The sequence below is a fragment of the Erythrolamprus reginae genome, chromosome Z (genome assembly GCF_031021105.1).
Source record: "Erythrolamprus reginae isolate rEryReg1 chromosome Z, rEryReg1.hap1, whole genome shotgun sequence".
In the NCBI taxonomy this organism is placed as follows: domain Eukaryota; kingdom Metazoa; phylum Chordata; class Lepidosauria; order Squamata; family Dipsadidae; genus Erythrolamprus; species Erythrolamprus reginae.
In genome coordinates, this window is record NC_091963.1 from 101,620,934 (window position 1) to 101,638,390 (window position 17,457).

The 17,457-nt window shown below is 36.5% G+C and overlaps 1 protein-coding gene across 1 annotated transcript in view; it reads left to right on the top strand.

Moving 5' to 3' along the window:
- LOC139153862 (reticulocyte-binding protein homolog 2a-like) overlaps window positions 1-17,457 on the top strand; it is a 123,298-nt gene that overhangs the window by 44,406 nt on the left and 61,435 nt on the right. The window contains exons 22-30 of the mRNA XM_070728277.1: window positions 5-76; window positions 1,037-1,180; window positions 2,570-2,641; window positions 4,299-4,439; window positions 9,309-9,380; window positions 9,467-9,610; window positions 14,591-14,662; window positions 16,732-16,845; window positions 17,354-17,425. Coding sequence (XP_070584378.1) covers window positions 5-76; window positions 1,037-1,180; window positions 2,570-2,641; window positions 4,299-4,439; window positions 9,309-9,380; window positions 9,467-9,610; window positions 14,591-14,662; window positions 16,732-16,845; window positions 17,354-17,425 — 903 coding nt within the window. The remainder of the gene's footprint in view (window positions 1-4; window positions 77-1,036; window positions 1,181-2,569; window positions 2,642-4,298; window positions 4,440-9,308; window positions 9,381-9,466; window positions 9,611-14,590; window positions 14,663-16,731; window positions 16,846-17,353; window positions 17,426-17,457) is intronic.

Sequence of the window (17,457 nt, forward strand, 5' to 3'; positions counted from 1 at the left end):
CCAGCTGATGGGACTGTAAATATAAAAGACTTTCTGATGACTCTTCCTAAGTTGCATTACTTCAACGGCTCTTTAGGTGAGGTTCTTAAAAACAGCCATTACTTTTGGTAGGAGATGAACATTTGTCTCTCAGGATGTTAAAAAAAAATCTACTGTCAAGGTCTTCGAAAGTGTGTATCATCCAAATAGAATCTTTCGCACCATTGAACAGAATCTACTAAAAATATAACATTGGGCTATGAAAAATTGAACAGAAAAATTAAAAGCATATCAGAAGAAAACAAGGTGGTTAATTAAAAAATGGGCAGAATAAATTTACATCTGGAAAATGATTTAATAGTTTCCAAAGTATAATCTCAATCTGAAAGGCAGATTATCTGCATCTTGTAGATTATCTGATATAAATTCTTGTTATGAATCTTCTCACTTTCAAAAAATATAGGGTGCTTTTCAATTTTACTACTTTATATTTTTGCTCCTTAACCATATTTATTTCTAAATGAATAAATAACCATATTTATTTCGTATTTATTTATGAATTTATTTCTATGTTCCAAAGCAATGTAATTTCTTCAGGATTTAAAAATGTGGAAATCACAGCTAAGAGTAATGGAATATCCACAGGGGAGGAAATTCAGGTATTTAGCATATTATAAACCATAATTTTTATCTCCTTGCAAAGGCAAGGAGAGATATGGCCAAGTATCAGAAACAACATTTCATATAGAAAATAATTCAGCTGAAAAGGTATTTTATTACTTTCTTGTCTTTATTCTTTTTGTTTCATTACTCTTTCTCCTAAAGTTCAGTACATTTTGTAATTAAGTGGGCAGTTATGACACACAGGGGCCTGTTGTGTTTTGTTTGTTTAGAAATGCAAATTTTGTAATGAATTTGAATTGTAGAACTAGAATGTTGCCATTCATAAATATGTTTGACTCAGAGGTCCTTGTGACCTTGTGCAATTTCCATTTCACTCATCATTCAAAATACTTGGGTTTTCTTCAAAACTTGTACTTGATCTTTCTTATGATAGCATTTTACTCTGCTGTTGTGGCCTTCAGCAAGATAAAGGATGGGACTGTTGACCCTGGAAAATTGAATTCCATTTTAGACTTTCTGGAAATTAAGTTGGACCCTACAGAGTTCCAAAATGCATTAAAGGGTACTTCCATACCAGGTGAGTCTGCACTTCTAGAATGCTCATTCATTGTATACCCTACATCCATCCCAAATGGACAAAGAAATAAACTCACTTTAAAATTCTGTAGCATTCAGTTTCAGCAATGCTGTGAAATGCTGAATAAAGTCTGCCTGTAGCAAAAATTCTGAAGAAAATAGGCAATAACAAAGTTCCACCAATTAAGGTTACACCACGTGGCACAAAATGTCCCAGAATAAATTTTCCAGAATAAAGTTCATAGAAAACCTTACATAGCCAAGTTTTCCAAATGTTAAAAGACATCCTTATTGAATGTTAATTGTTGTGACTGTTCCATTTCAAATGTCCAAAAATAGATCCCTGGGCACCCTACAGATGTCAGAATCAACTCCAGAAAATTCCAGCCTTCATACCCATTGCTGAGAATTTGGGGAATTTAAGTCCCCACGCAGAATTTTTGGAGAATATCCATTTTGGAAGACGGTGGCCAAGTATTATTCTGATAAATCACCCAGTAGTTTAAAGGGATCCTTTTCACTAGCTTGTGTTTCTAAACATACCTATTTAGAGTTTCCAAACCACTTCAGCTTCAACCACAACAACACAAGAGCACACAACAGATTTAAACTTAATATTAATCGCTCCAAACTAGACTGTAAAAATATGACTTCAGTAACCGAGTTGTCGAAGCGTGGAATTCATTACCGGACTTCATAGTGTCATCCCCAAACCCCCAACACTTTACCCTTAGATTATCTACGGTTGACCTATCCAGATTCCTAAGAGGTCAGTAAGGGGTGAGTACAAGTGCACTAGAGTGCCTTCCGTCCCCTGTCCTATTGCTCCCCTATATCTCCTATACCTTCTATTCCTATATCTCTTCTTCTATTCTTTCATTGATATGTTCTATTACTATACCTTCTTTTCTATTATTTCTTAGATATATTTTACTATGAGTATCTCCTCTATAACCTTCATCATGTATTTTACTATGTGTGTATATATATATATATATATGCCCACTAAAACCCTCATTGTGTATTGGACAAAATAAATAAATAAAAATAAATAAATGCCCATCATATTTATTCATTTAACCCAATTTTTTAGGATCATATAAACACCGACTTATAAATGTATCACTCGAGCTACGTTTGCATGCCATGTTGGCTAAAACATGATTGGCTGGTTCTTGTTCATATTTGACATGTAAACCCAGCCCCTTGGATCCTCCATTTGAGCTCTTGCTTGTTAATCTCAAGGAATATGTGGCCTCTTCTGTATTCTGTATTATGATTAGTAACGTCTTAAAAGTTTGAGAAATTATCCAGTGATTATATTATAGACTGCAACAGAAGGTTAGCATTGTTGGATTCTTTCAAGCATAGAAAAACTTGTTTTTTTCAGGAACTGGAAAGTTTGATTTCAAGGACTTCTTAGTCAATGTGTCAATGAACGAACGCTTTTCTGAAAACTCACGTAAGTGGAAGCCACTATGGGCTCTGCAAGTAATTAGTGAGAAGAGTCAAATGTACACACATAGCCAAAAGCAGGCAAGCAAACAATAAAAGAAGCTGTCAAAAAATCACATGGCCCTTTATATATATATTAGCTAGTTGACTCCACCATATAAAAATATAATATACAGCAACTACTGTGTTTGTCTATTACAACAACAAAAATCAATTATGTTAGTGTGAAGGGTGGAAATAAAAAATCCTGTGTGTGTGTTAAAACATTTTTACTGATAAAGAAACATTTTTACTGATAAAGAAACGAATCTATGGAGAGGGGCGGCATACAAATCTAATAAATGAATGGATGGATGGATGGATGGATGGATAGATAGATAGATAGATAGGTAGGTAGGTAGGTAGATAGATAGATAGATAGATAGATAGATAGATAGATAGGTGAGTAGGTAGGTAGGTAGGTAGGTAGATAAATAAACAAACAAACAAAAAAACAAATAAATAAAGGGAGACTAGTATAGTTCTATTTCAAGCTATTTAGCTCTCATCAGCTACCCATACTCTTCTGGGATTTGAACTTGGGCTGCTTGCCTTGAACTTGGGCTGCATACATACATGCATAAAAGAATATTAAAATTTTGTAATAGTTCCAACCTATTCTCAGTGTTCTCAGAACTCCTTATCAGACAGGTTGGATGAAGATCAGGAAGATGTATAAGTTAATAAGGATAGAAACCCTTGCTTTGAATCAGGTATACCAGTTCACTTGTTTAGATGTAGTGAGAATCTCTCATCATTGAATTGCTCAAATGATATAAGAAGTGATATTAGACTACACTAGTGATGTTTCAAAGTTTGTTAGGAAGAAGAACAAATAGTTTTATTTTCCCACTTTCTGAAAACCTAAATTCTGCTACTAAAATTCAAAATCCACCTTGTCTGAAAAAAAAATAGATTCCTTGTTTGTGAAATATAGAAGATTCTTATATAGGCAAGCCTTATGTTATGTTAATTCAAATCATTTATTAAGTTAAGGTTAAATTAAGTAGATTATTTGGTAATAGGAGGAAATACAGTCTCAAATAACAGGCTCAACAAATATGCAATCATCCTGTATGTAATCTTGTTGAATATAGTAACATTAATGACCTCCAATATACAATAAAACTCTATTGACTTTTCAGATCTCCTCTGTGGTATATCTTTTCATGCTGGCCATTTTATAGATGGTGCTGCAGGCAGAGAAGGGCAGATTATTCCAAAAATAAGGAGCATGATGGCTCATGTAGTTAGAAAGCTGGGTTGACAATTTGCAAGTCTGTGTTCAAGACCCGAGGGCTGCTGTATGATGGGATGTGCTCCTACCATTCATACCAGCTCCTGACCTAAAGTTCAAAAATGTGCAATCACAAGTAGATAGATACCATTATGATAGGCATAATGGTTGAAAGAAGCCCCAACCAGGCTCTCCCCCAGACAATGGTGATGCCACAATCTAATCCTTTCAATCTGAAAGTGCCTCAGTGCTTTCAACACAAACATGACGCAAACAGAGAGCAAAACATCCACTAGCAACAATGCATTGATGCACAAATCATGTGAGCAGCAAACAAAGTTTTTACCTATTTCTGAAATTAATTAAATAACTTTTCTATTCCCAACAGTTCATGGCATCTATAGCATTCTCTGCAGAATGGACAAAGATAAAGTGGAGATTTTACAGATGAAAGATGTACTGGCTGCTATTGGCATCTCTTTAACCAAGGAGCAAATGATGGAGGCACTGAAGAACATGACAGTGGATAGTAAGAACTTACTCTACTCAAATGTTTGCAATCTACATATTTGATTTTTTTTCTCCCATAAAGTATTAGAATAATTCTCTTTGAATTTCTATGAACACAGATTTTAAAATACCGTATTTTTCGGAGCACTTAGTTTTGGGGAGGAAAATAGGGAAAAGAATCTGCTTACCAGATATTCATCTGGTTAGCGGTCTTAGTCTGGTCAGCTTCAGCACGTTATTTTATCCCTTGGTTAGGGCTTAAAAAATTATTCAGAGAGTAACAATGAAAGAACTTGCAAGCCAGTAAGAGCTAGGAACATCGTTAGCACCTGGTGAGGACTGGAAAGAAACTTTCAGAGCAAGTAGAGCAATGAAAAAAAAAACCCTGCAAAAACTTAGGGCTTGGAAAACATTCTTTGCAAAGAGTAATAATGAGAGCTTGCAAGTTGATATTTATTTATTTATTTATTTATTTATTTATTTATTTATTTTATTCATTTGTCCAATACACAAATACATAGGAAGAAAAATAGACATGTAGTAAAAGTGAACTTAGAGGAGAAGATATATGAGAGGAAGAAAATATATATGATATGTGAGAGAAAGGAAAGACAATTGGACAGGGGACGAAAGGCACACTAGTGCACCCTTACTGGCCTCTTAGGAACCTGAAGAGGCCAATCGTGGATAGTCTAAGGGAGAAATGTTGGGGGTTAGGGGTTGACACTATTGAGTCCGGTAATGAGTTCCACGCTTCTACAACTCGATTGTTAAAGTCATATTTTTTACAGTCAAGTTTGGAGCGGTTCGTATTAAGTTTGAATCTGTTGCGTGCTCTTGTGTTGTTGCGGTTGAAGCTGAAGTAGTCATTCACCGGTAGGACGTTGCAGCATATGATCTTGTGGGCAATACTTAAATCGTGTTTTAGGCACCATAGTTCTAGGCTTTCTAGGCCCAGGATTGTTAGTCTATTTTCGTAGGATATTCTGTTTCAAGTGGAGGAGTGAAGGGCTCTTCTGGTGAAATATCTTTGGACATTTTCAAAGGTGTTAATGTCTGAGATGTGGTATGGGTTCCAGACAGATGGGCAGTAGTCTAGGATGGGTCTGGCAAAAGTTTTGTAGGCTCTTGTGAGTAGTGTGAGATTGCCGGAGCAGAAGCTGCATAGGATCAGGTTAACAACTCTAGAAGCTTTTTTGACGATATTGTTGCAGTGGGCTTTGTGAGCACTTAGGTCATTCGATATTAGTATTCCAAGGTCTTTTACTGAGTGTGGTTTGGCAGTGAGAGATTTTTTATTTAGTTCGTATATGCGGTTTGGATTCTTGTTGCGGATGTGGAGGGTAGAGCATTTAGGTTCAGCACCTAAAAAACAATAACTTATTGGATCCAAATCAGCATGGCTTTACTGAAGGCAAATCATGTCAGACTAATCTCATTGATTTCTTCGACTATGTCACAAAGGTGTTGGATGGTGGTGCCGTGGATATTGCCTACCTGGACTTCAGCAAAGCCTTTGATATGGTTCCACATAAAGAGCTGATAGATAAATTAGTGAAGATTGCACTTAATCCCTGGATAGTTCAATGGATTTGCAGCTGGCTGAAGCATAGAAGCACTGTTGGTTATGACCTTTAAAGCCCTTCATGGCATCGGACCAGAATACCTCCGAGACCGCCTTCTGCCGCACGAATCCCAGCGACCGATTAGGTCCCACAGAGTGGGCCTCCTCCGGGTCCCGTCAACTAAACAATGTCGGTTGGCGGGCCCCAGGGGGAGAGCCTTCTCTGTGGCGGCACCGACTCTCTGGAACCAACTCCCCCCGGAGATCAGAACTGCCCCTACTCTTCCTGCCTTCCGTAAATTCCTCAAAACCCACCTTTGCCGTCAGGCATGGGGGAACTAAACATCTCCCCCTGGGCACATTTAATTTATACATGGTATGCCTGTGTGTGTGTCTGTTAGTATATGGGGTTTTTAAATCTTTAAATATTTTAATTAATTGAATTATTTATGATTTGTTTTACACTTGTTGTGAGCCGCCCCGAGTCTTCGGAGAGGGGCGGCATACAAATCCAAATAATAAATAAATAAATAAATAAATAAATAAATAGACATCAGAGAGTTATTGTTAATGGCGAGTATTCTGAGCAGAGTCAGGTTACAAGCGGTGTGCCAGAAGGGTCTGTTCTGGGTCCTATTCTTTTTAATATGTTTGTGAGTGACATAGGGGAAGGTTTGGTAGGGAAAGTTTGTCTATTTGCCGATGACTCTAAAGTGTGCAATAGGGTTGATATTCCTGGAGGGGTCTGTAATATGGTAAATGATTTAGCTTTACTAGATAAATGGTCAAAGCAATGGAAACTGCAGTTTAATGTTTCCAAATGTAAAATAATGCACTTGGGGAAAAGGAATCCTCAATCTGAGTATTGTATTGGCAGTTCTGTGTTAGCAAATACTTCAAAAGAAAAGGATTTAGGGGTAATGATTTCTGACGGTCTCAAAATGGGTGAACAGTGCAGTCAGGCGGTAGGGAAAGCAAGTAGGATGCTTGGCTGCATAGCTAGAGGTATAACAAGCAGGAAGAGGGAGATTATGATCCCACTATATAGAATGCTGGTGAGACCACATTTGGAATACTGTGTTCAGTTCTGGAGACCTCACCTACAAAAAGATATTGACAAAATTGAACGGGTCCAAAGACGGGCTACAAGAATGGTGGAAGGTCTTAAGCATAAAACGTATCAGGAAAGACTTAATGAACTCAATCTGTATAGGCTGGAGGACAGAAGGAAAAGGGGGGACATGATCGAAACATTTAAATATATTAAAGGGTTAAATAAGGTTCAGGAGGGAAGTGTTTTTAATAGGAAAGTGAACACAAGAACAAGGGGACACAATCTGAAGTTAGTTGGGGGAAAGATCAAAAGCAACATGAGAAAATATTATTTTACTGAAAGAGTAGTAGATCCTTGGAACAAACTTCCAGCAGACGTGGTAGATAAATCCACAGTAACTGAATTTAAACATGCCTGGGATAAACATATATCCATCCTAAGATAAAATACAGAAAACAGTATAAGGGCAGACTAGATGGACCATGAGGTCTTTTTCTGCCGTCAGACTTCTATGTTTCTATGTTTCTATGTTGGTTGATATTTGAAGTTGCCAGGTGTTAGACCAGTCTGAGACAAAGTCCAGGTCTTTTTGAAGAGTGAGTGTGTTGTCAGTGGTGTTGAAAAGTTTTACATCGTCGGCAAAAAGTACACAGTTGCTTTCGATATGGTCACAGAGGTCATTGATGTAGAGAATGAAGAGAGTAGGACCTAGTACGCTTCCCTGGGGAACGCCGCTTATGACAGGGACGGGGGTGGAAATGGCGCTTCCAATTTTGACAATTTGTTGCCTGTTTGACAGGAATGCAGTAATCCAGTTGTGGAGGAGTCCTGAGATGCCATAGGATTTGAGTTTTAGGAGTAGTTTGTTGTGGACCACTGAGTCGAAGGCTTTGCAAAAGTCAATATAAATTGCATCAATGGATTTTCCTTGATCTAGGTGGGTAGTCCAAATGTTTTTGCAGTGAAGTAGTTGCAGGTTGCAGGATAATTTCTTTCTGAATCCAAATTGTTTGTTTGAGAGTAGGTTATTAGATTCTAAGTAAAGGGTGATTGATCGATTTATAATTGATTCCATGATTTTACAAGGGACGCAACAAAGAGATATTGGTCTGTAGTTGTCCACTAGTAAAAGGTCTCCTTTTTTGAAAATGGGGATGACTACTGCTTTTGACCACAGCTTGGGGAGTGTGCTGGTCCTGAAGGATTTTTGGAAGATAATGCTTAGGGGTTCAGCTAGAGCAGAAGAAAGTTTCCTTAGGAAGTATGGTCCGGCAGATAGGGAAGGTTTGAGGTTACGGATTGCTTTTTCGACGCGGTCTACAGTGAAGACGATTGATAAGAGCTGGGAAGATCGTTAGCACCTGGTTAGGGCTGGAAAGAAACTTATTTGGAGCAAATTAGAACAATGAAAAAAACCCTGCGAAGACTCAGGGCTTGGAAAACATTCTTCGCAGAGAGTAACAATGAAAGAACCTGCAAGGTAAGAGCTGGGAAGATCTTTAGCATCTAGTTAGGGCTGGGGGGGAAAGCTTCAAAAAAGCTACATTTAGAGTATATGACCCACCCAAACTTTCAGCCTCTTTTAGGGAGGGAAAAGGTGCGTTTTATACTCCAAAAAACACGGTAATAAAATTTTGGATAATTTTACCCAACATATTCTCAAGAATCCTGAACACAACACTCCACAAAATGTGGAACAATGTTTGATATTTTTTGCCATTATTTAAACTAGGTTCTTGGGAACCGAATTATGTTATTTGCACAATTTCGGTTCCATATAAGTTTTTCTATTTGTGTTGTGTCAGTTGTTTTGAGTACTGAACATTTCCAGTGCTCAAACATAATACAAGTCAAGCTGTGTTTTCTATGAGTAATTATGTGTTCAAAATATAAACCAACCATTCTTCTCTGAGTAACTGAAATGTCAGGGCAACTTAAAATTTAATTTTCTAGGTCATCTGTACCTTTCCTACACATGAATCAAATAGGACACAAAGCTTTGCATGAATCATGGGTTGTATATTTATGATGGGAAAAAAGCATATAAAATAAAATATTGTTCTAATGGTAATTAGGTATCAGCTAAGTAACCATACTGTTAACTCTTTTGTCCCATCCCTTTCTGAACTTTATCTAGATTCATCTTGACAGCTAGAAGTTGTTAATATTTTTGTTGGTCAGTGACTGATATAAAATTGAGTGCATGTATAAATGTCCATACATTACTTTTCATTTCTCTTTTCTCTGATAAGATTTGCTCTCTCTTGCAGGTGATGGGATGGTGAATGTGAAAGAATTTTTGAAGATGTTATCTCTCACACAGCGATACTCTTCAGCTGTAGGCAAGAACATCCTTTTTCATCAATCTTACATGTTTCGTTGTAGATAGTTGCCTTTGGATGCCTCATTGTGGTACTTCTTATCTTAGACATGGAAAAAGCAGTGAAAACACTCAAGAACGTCAGAGAAGATAAAGTAAAATATGAAGAACTGGATTCCACCCTACAGGTTCTGGGCCTTCAGTTATCTCAAGATGAAATCCAGAAAGCACTGAACTATGTTACTCTAAATGGTAAGACCTGTCTAGAATTGGTTTTCAGAATGTGTGTGTAAAGCACGCACGCACACGCACATACACACACACATACTACAAGCTTTAATTTAGTAATAGATTCAAGAACTAAATCTGTGGCATATTAAATAATATCTAACATTCTTGCGCCTGTTTTAATCTATTTTACTTTCAAAGCACTAGAAGAACATGATCCCTCCAGAGGTTTGTAGCCCCCTCACTCTCCCGGCCTTTTGTAAAGTTTTAAAAACTTGCCTTTGCTGGCAGGCCTGGGGTCATTGAGTGCTGGTATCATGCTCCAGCCAATGATTTGTCCATGATTGTGATAGGGTGAATGTGGGTTTCTGTTTTTAATAATCTTAGGGTTTTGATAATCAGATTTTATGTTGTGGAGTTTTTATATGCTATATTTTGTGTTCTTGCTTTGCAAGCTGCCCTGAGTCTAAGGAGAAGGGCGGCATAGAAATTCAAACAAACAAACACACACACAAACTCTCAAACAAACAAAGATTCTCTTTAATGTTACTGAAAATGTCCATGTAGTTTGCAACAAGATTTATTTATTTATTAAATTGGTATGCCGCCCCTCTCCGCAGACTCGGGGCGGCTCACAACAGTAACAGAAAACAATATATAATACAAATTCAATAATTAGAAAGCTAAAAACCCATAGTTAAAAAAAAACATGCACACAACATACCATACATAAACAGTATAGGCCTGGGGAAGATATTTCAGTTCCTCCATGCCTGACGGCAGAGGTGGATTTTAAGGAGTTTGCGGAAGGCAAGGAGGGTGGGGGCAGTTCTAATCTCAGGGGGGAGCTGGTTCCATAGGGTCGGGGGCACCAGAGAGAAGGCTCTTCCCCTGGGATCTGCCAAATGACATTGTTTCGTCGACGGGACCCGGAGACTCTGTGGGACCTAATCGGTCACTGGGATTCGTGCGGCAGAAGGCGGTCCCGGAGATATTCTGGTCCGATGCCCTGAAGGGCTTTATAGGTCAAGACCAACACTTTGAATTGTGACCGGAAATGGATTGGCAATCAGTGCAGACTGCGGAGTGTTGGTGTAACATGGGCATACGTAAATGCAAAACAATTTATAATAAATGTAAAACGGAAATTAGATAACTTTGCGGAAGGTATAGTGGTTTTAGCAGGTGATTTTAATTTGGAATTAACAACAGGGAAGGGGGATAAGAAAAAGTTACATTTAAATAAAATTAATATGATGGACCTTCATCAAAATGTAGTTAAAAGAGATACTTTCTATTCTGCAAGACATAATAAATATAGCTGTATAGATTACATGTTAATTAATAAAACAGATAAGGTTAAGTTGAAGAAAGCAGAAGTGAAAGCCATCTGGCTATCAGATCATGCTCCTATGTTAGCTGTGTTAGAAATAGGGGTTTGTAACAAACAAAGAATTTGGAGGTATAACCCCATTGTCTCTGCAAATGAGGAGAGTAGAACTAAATTACAAAAGGAACTCAATGGATTTTTTAGTATTAATGCAACAGGCGAGATTAAAGAAACAATAGTCTGGGATACACATAAAGCAGTGATGAGGGGTAACTGCATTAGTACGGAAGCTTTCCTTAGGAAATCCTGGAATGTTAAGAGGAATAATCTATTAAAAGAGATAGAATTAATCCAAGAAACCTTAAAAATTACAAGAAACAGAGAATGGAATTTATTATTATCATTTAAGAAAAAGCAATTACAATTACTTGATGAGGAAAATTGGAATAAAATGAAGATGATTATGAAACATAGAATTAGAAGCTGGAACAATAAATCTATGAAGCAAATGGTACATTATTTAAAAAAAAGGAAAGAGAAATCTTTTATCTCTGCTTTAAAAGATAAGGATGGTCTAATAAAATGTAATACTGTAGAAATGGAAAAAATAATGAGAGACTTTTATGGGGAATTATATAAAAAAGAGTATGTTGTTTCACAAACTTCAGAGGTTAAAAAGCAATTAAAGAAAGAGGACAGTCAAATGTTAAATGCAAAAATTACAAGTGAGGAGATATCTAGAGTTATTAAGGGATTGAAACCTGCTAAAGCTCCTGGTCCAGATGGTTTTACAGCTGAATATTATAAAGTGTATATGAATGAATTATTACCGTATATGGAGAAATTGTTTAATAATGTAATGGAAACTTTTGAAACTCCACAGACGTGGAAAATGTCAGAAATTATAACGGTCCCAAAACCAGATCGTGATTTAACGGATCCTAGTTCCTATCGCCCCATTAGCTTGTTAAATCAGGACTACAAGATATTTATGAAAATATTGGCAAATAGGGTGGAGAATATATTACCAAAAATAATTGGAGAAGATCAATATGGATTTGTGAAAGGAAGGAAAATCTTTGAACCAATAAGAAACGTGATTAATGTTCTACATCATGCTACCAGTACCAAAAGGAAATTAAGCATTTTAAAATTAGATGTTTATAAGACCTTTGATAAAGTTAATCATGAATACCTATTTCAACTATGTAAAGATTTAAATATGGGAAATAAATTTTGTAAAGTTATAGAAACAATATATAAGGATAATGTAGCTCAAATTAGAGTAAATGGCAATAGAACAGAAATGATTAAAATTCAAAATGGAACTAAACAGGGTTGCCCATTATCCCCAATGCTATTTGCATTAGCAATCGAGACCTTAGCAAATAAAATTAGAAATGATAAGGAATGGAGAGGCTATCAAATAGGGGAACTTGAATTGAAATTAAACTTATTTGCAGATGATGCTATAGTAATGTCTGAAACCCCAATTGAAATGATGAAAAAAATAATGATATTACTTCAAGAATTTAAAGATCAATCAGGGCTTAAGGTTAATATAGAAAAATCAGAGATAATATGCTTAAATACTGGCCCCAAAGAGCAAATTGAAATTCAAAAAATCTCAGGATTGAAATTAGGTTGTAAAAAAATGAAATATTTGGGAATTTGGTTATTTAAAAATCCATCAAAAATAACAACGGCCAATTATAACTTAATATGGAAAAAAATCCAGAAGTAGATCAAAAATTGGAAGGGTAAAAATTTAGGAAGACTGGCTAAGATAAGGGCCCTTAAGATGATGATAATACCAAAGATGATGTATTTGTTTCAAGTTTTACCGGGCAGTTTTCCTGAGGCAAAATTAAGAGAATGGGATAATAGACTAAACTTTTGGATTGAAGGAGAGAAAAAATCTAGAATAAGGAAGCATTGGCAGTATGCACAAGAAAAAGAAGGAGGATGGGGAAGCCCATCCCTAGTATTATATAGAAATGCATTTCAAATCGAAAGGTTAATCGAGCTACAGTTATGGGGGGAAAAGAAATGGGTAGAATTAGAAAGAGAAATTAATAATATAAATAATAAAGAATTATTATTTAAAAGTTGGAATAGAATTGAAACCAGTACCCTAAGTGATTCTTTTAAAGCATGTTTAGAAATATGGCTTAAATGGCAGAGGACAAGTGGAATAAAGATATCCAAGCTATCAACGTTACATGCACTGAATATAGGGGATGAGGCTAATTTAACTAGAATTATTAAAATATTAAATAGTAAAGGGGTAATGAGAATGGAACAGTTATATGAGAAAGATGGAAGAGTTAGTAGAACTAGATTGGAATGGTTGACCGGTAAACAGCAATGGTTGCAGATTAATGCAATATGTACATATTTAAATAAAAGTGAGAATAAAGAAGCCTTCTTACGAGAAGAAAATAGCTTGGAAAAAATAATAAGGGTAAAGATAAATGAAAGTAAAGGACAAGCCAGTAACATATATAGAATGCTATTGCAGAGGCAAGAAGAAGTAGTTAAAAGTTTAACAAGATGTTGGCAGGATGACTTACAAATAGACGAAAGAGAAATGGAAGAAATAATAGTATATATATATAAGATTAAAAACACGAGAGTTAAAGAGATGAGAAGAAAAATCTTACATAAGTGGTACTATACACCTGCACAACTTGCATACTTCCAGGGGAAAGAGAAGGGTAAATGCTGGCATGGATGCCAGAAAAAAGGAATCTTTATGCATATGATCTGGGAATGTACAGAAATACAGAAATTCTGGAAGGTAGTCCAGAATGAAATTAATAAAATGTTAAACATTAATTGGATAATTACAAAAGAAACAGCAATCTTAATTAAATATAGGGAACTAGGAGAATCTAAAGAAATTAAAACTGTAGCATTGGAAAGTGCTCAAGCGGTGATAGTATTAGGATGGAAAGACTCTACAAAATGGACACTACAGAATTGGTACTGGTACATGGTGGATTACATACATTTTGAAATTATGGAAATAAGATTAAATAATTTTGATGAGAATAAACTAGAGAAGCTGATGGTGCGATGGAACAAGGTAAAAGATTATATGTTAAGTAGAATCTGTGATGTAAATACGAAAAATAAACTACAATCACTCTTTTAGTAAAAAAGCGTTCAAGATAGAGCCAAGGATCAATAGATAGACAAATAACTTAAAAGTCTTTGAATCCTCCTATAGGGGTGGTGGGGGTGACGGTGTGTGTGTGTTGTTTGGTGATGGGCACATGCACTGTGCACTGTTATATGTTTGTTTTTTGTAAACCTATAAAATCAATAAAATTTATTTAAAAAAAAAACATGGGCATACTTTGGGAAGTCCATGATTGCTCTCGCAGCTGCATTCTGTACGATCTGAAGATGGAAGCAGTTACTTTTTTTCTAGTCCTTTGTTTATTTCTTTGACAATTAGAATGCTCATCTCCATCCAGGTTCAATCTTGCTTAGCTTTTTTACTTAGAATATGAGCCAAGTAGTACCACTTTCTGTAACATTTTCTGACAATGAACTGATGATCTTATTTGCAACATACTTAAATTATTAAACCAGTTATTAATTGATATACAATATTACTGGATCAATAAATACCAATAATTTTTATTCATTTGTTTACTTTTTTGCAGCTGATGGGACATTGAGTATGAAAGATTTTGTGTTTGCATTAACCAACGATCGAAGATTTTGTAAAGCTGATAGTAAGTTTCAAACAAGCTGTAAATCTGGTTACAATTTTAGTTCTCATTAATTGTTGATTGAAAAAGATTACAAACATTACAAAGATTACAAAATTAGTAACATTTTCAGTTATGAATACAGGCAGGTTCCAATCTGATTATGGTGAGGAGGATGATGTTATCTGATCAATCAGCGTTACATAGCATGTGTACCATAGGTTCGCCATCATTTGCCTAGACCAGGGGTAGGCAAAGTTGGCTCTTCTATGACTTGTGGACTTCAGCTCCCAGAATTCCTGAGCCAATCATGCTAGCTCAGGAACTCTGGGAGTTGAAGTCCACGTGTCATAGGAAAGCCAACTTTGCCTACTCCTGGCCTAAACTAAAAAACATACAGTAATAGAAATTGAGAAGCATTCTGTCAATTTTTTGTTCATCTTCAAAAGAACAGACTGGCAAAGTACCCTGAAACTGACTATTCTTCCCTCCTCTTTGCATATTATGAGGGTGAGAGAACTGAACCTAGTGCAGTGATTTTCATTCCTTGTTCTCAGCTGTTTATGATAGGAGTCTTTGTTTGGTGATTGTCTTATACAGCAACCTTTTACAATTACAACAGTGATGAAAAAGAAACTTTGCAACCAATCCTCATATTTATGACCTACCCAGTCTGTAAAGCAAATGAATGCCTGAGTAAGCTCATAAACATACTCATGGTTCCAATTAGGATTTTATAGGGAGTAATTACATCTTGCTACACCTTGAAGTATCAGCTGAGGTGATTTGACAAACAGTGCAGTTTATAAAAAAAGAAAATAAAGACATTGAAACGCTAGAGAAAGTGCAGAAGAGAACATGCTAACAGTGTTTCAATACTTGAGGGGCTACCACAGAGAGGAAGGGATCAAGCTCTTTTCCAAAGCACCAGAAGTTCAGACAAGGAATAATGGATTAAAGCTGATCAAGAGAGATTCAACATGAAAATAAAAAGGAACTTTCTGACAGTGAGAGAGATCAACCAGTGGAACAGCTTGCCTGCAGAAGTTGTGTTGTGGTTAGCTCTGGCCCAGCTCCTGCCCCAAGGAATGTGGAGGTGGAGGTGGGGGAAACATCCACATGCCACAGGCCTGTTTTGCTCCCGATAGAATCTGCCGATGAAGTCTCCTCTGACAAAGGAAGCATGAGTGCCAGGGCAGAGGGGAGTTTGGCAGCCCAGGAGAAGATCAATCATCCTTATCATCCCTGAATTCTGAACAAGAACTTATGACGGACCCACACATGCGTAGAGTGATGCATAGGAGAGAACAACTGAAGGATTATTACAGGAGATAAGTGAGGCCACCTGTGGTTGGGTGGGGCTGCTGTAATTAGTGCTACAGATAAAAAGAGCAGCATGCTGGTTTAGCCTCGTGGAAGTTTATCTGATTCAGAGTTCGTCAAGATGGTGGTTTGATATTTCCCTGTTCAAGACTGTGTGTGGAATTTCTGGACTTTTAGAATTGGACTCAATTTCCCAGTTACTGGGTGAGAAATTGGATTGCATTTAACCTGTGACTTGTGTGTACCAGAAAATCCCTTTGACATTTAAAAAGGGAGTTTTTTCTGCTTTTCTGTTGATAAAGACTTTTGGTTTTCCTTCTATCATGGGGTGTGTGTCTTTTTGGACTAATTACCCTGTAATTAAGGGCGGTTGGGACACGCCGGCAGAACAAGTTGTGAGAGCTCCAACACTTGAGACTTTCAAAGAGAGATTGGACTGCCATTTGTCCAAAATGGTGTAGGAACTCCTGCTTGAGTGGGGGGTTGGACTAGATGACCTATAAGGTCCCTTCCAACTCTAATAATATCTAATCTAATAAAGCAGCCTCCAAATTCCACAACAAGCAATCCGACACATCTGAGCAAGAACCTCTGGGCCACAACTGCCATCTGCCACCTGTTCTTCAAACAGAAGCTGCGAATAACCCAATTGCTCATTGGTTTTGCCTGGGAAAGTGCTACTCTGTCCAGAAAGAAAAATAAGGGAGGGAACATTGGCTTATCAACTTTCTTAAAAATGCATCCTTCAGCCAATTTACTTTGCTCTTTAGGTGACATAGAAGAAAAAGTTGCTGTAGAAGATATAGAATCTCTTTTGTCCAACATGGAAATCCCATTAACCAAAGAGCAGCTCCAAGAAGCATTGAAGAATGTGACTGTGGATGGTGAGTGGGAAAAGAGATAAATAGAATAAAATAATAAAACAAAACAAAACATCATCTTGTCTTGCATGAATCTGCTTAGCTTGTAACATGCTGTAGAGATTTTCCTCTGAGTCTTCTTCTTTTCAAGCCAGGTTAGTATTTTCAAAAGTTCCTATTTTGTGTAATTCCTTTCTGATTGAGTTTTGTCTAGCTGTAGTACAATTTTCAGAATAAGGGGAGAAAGTCTTTTCTCCAGACTCTTGCTAATAAGCCTTTAGCCTCCTGATTGAGCTAAATCAGAATGTTATGCTTTTTTAATTGAGATTTTAAATGTGCATTGTATTTCAATTACTTTTGATAGCTACTTTGACTGGTAAAATATTAATACCTGTCACTTTAGTGAAATTTAATTATTAATATAGATTTAATAATTTAAATACAATTAAGATGAATTGTAAAATATTGCACTCAAGTTTTACTCCTGCATTTTTTGCCTACATGGTAAATTCACTTTAAAATGCCTGTGCAGAAAATGAAAAGGTGAAGATGAGTGAACTGATGGAAAGTGTGCTTAAGACCCAGATACAATCCCAAGCAGAGAGTAAGTGAATTTCCATGGCTGGATTAAAATTC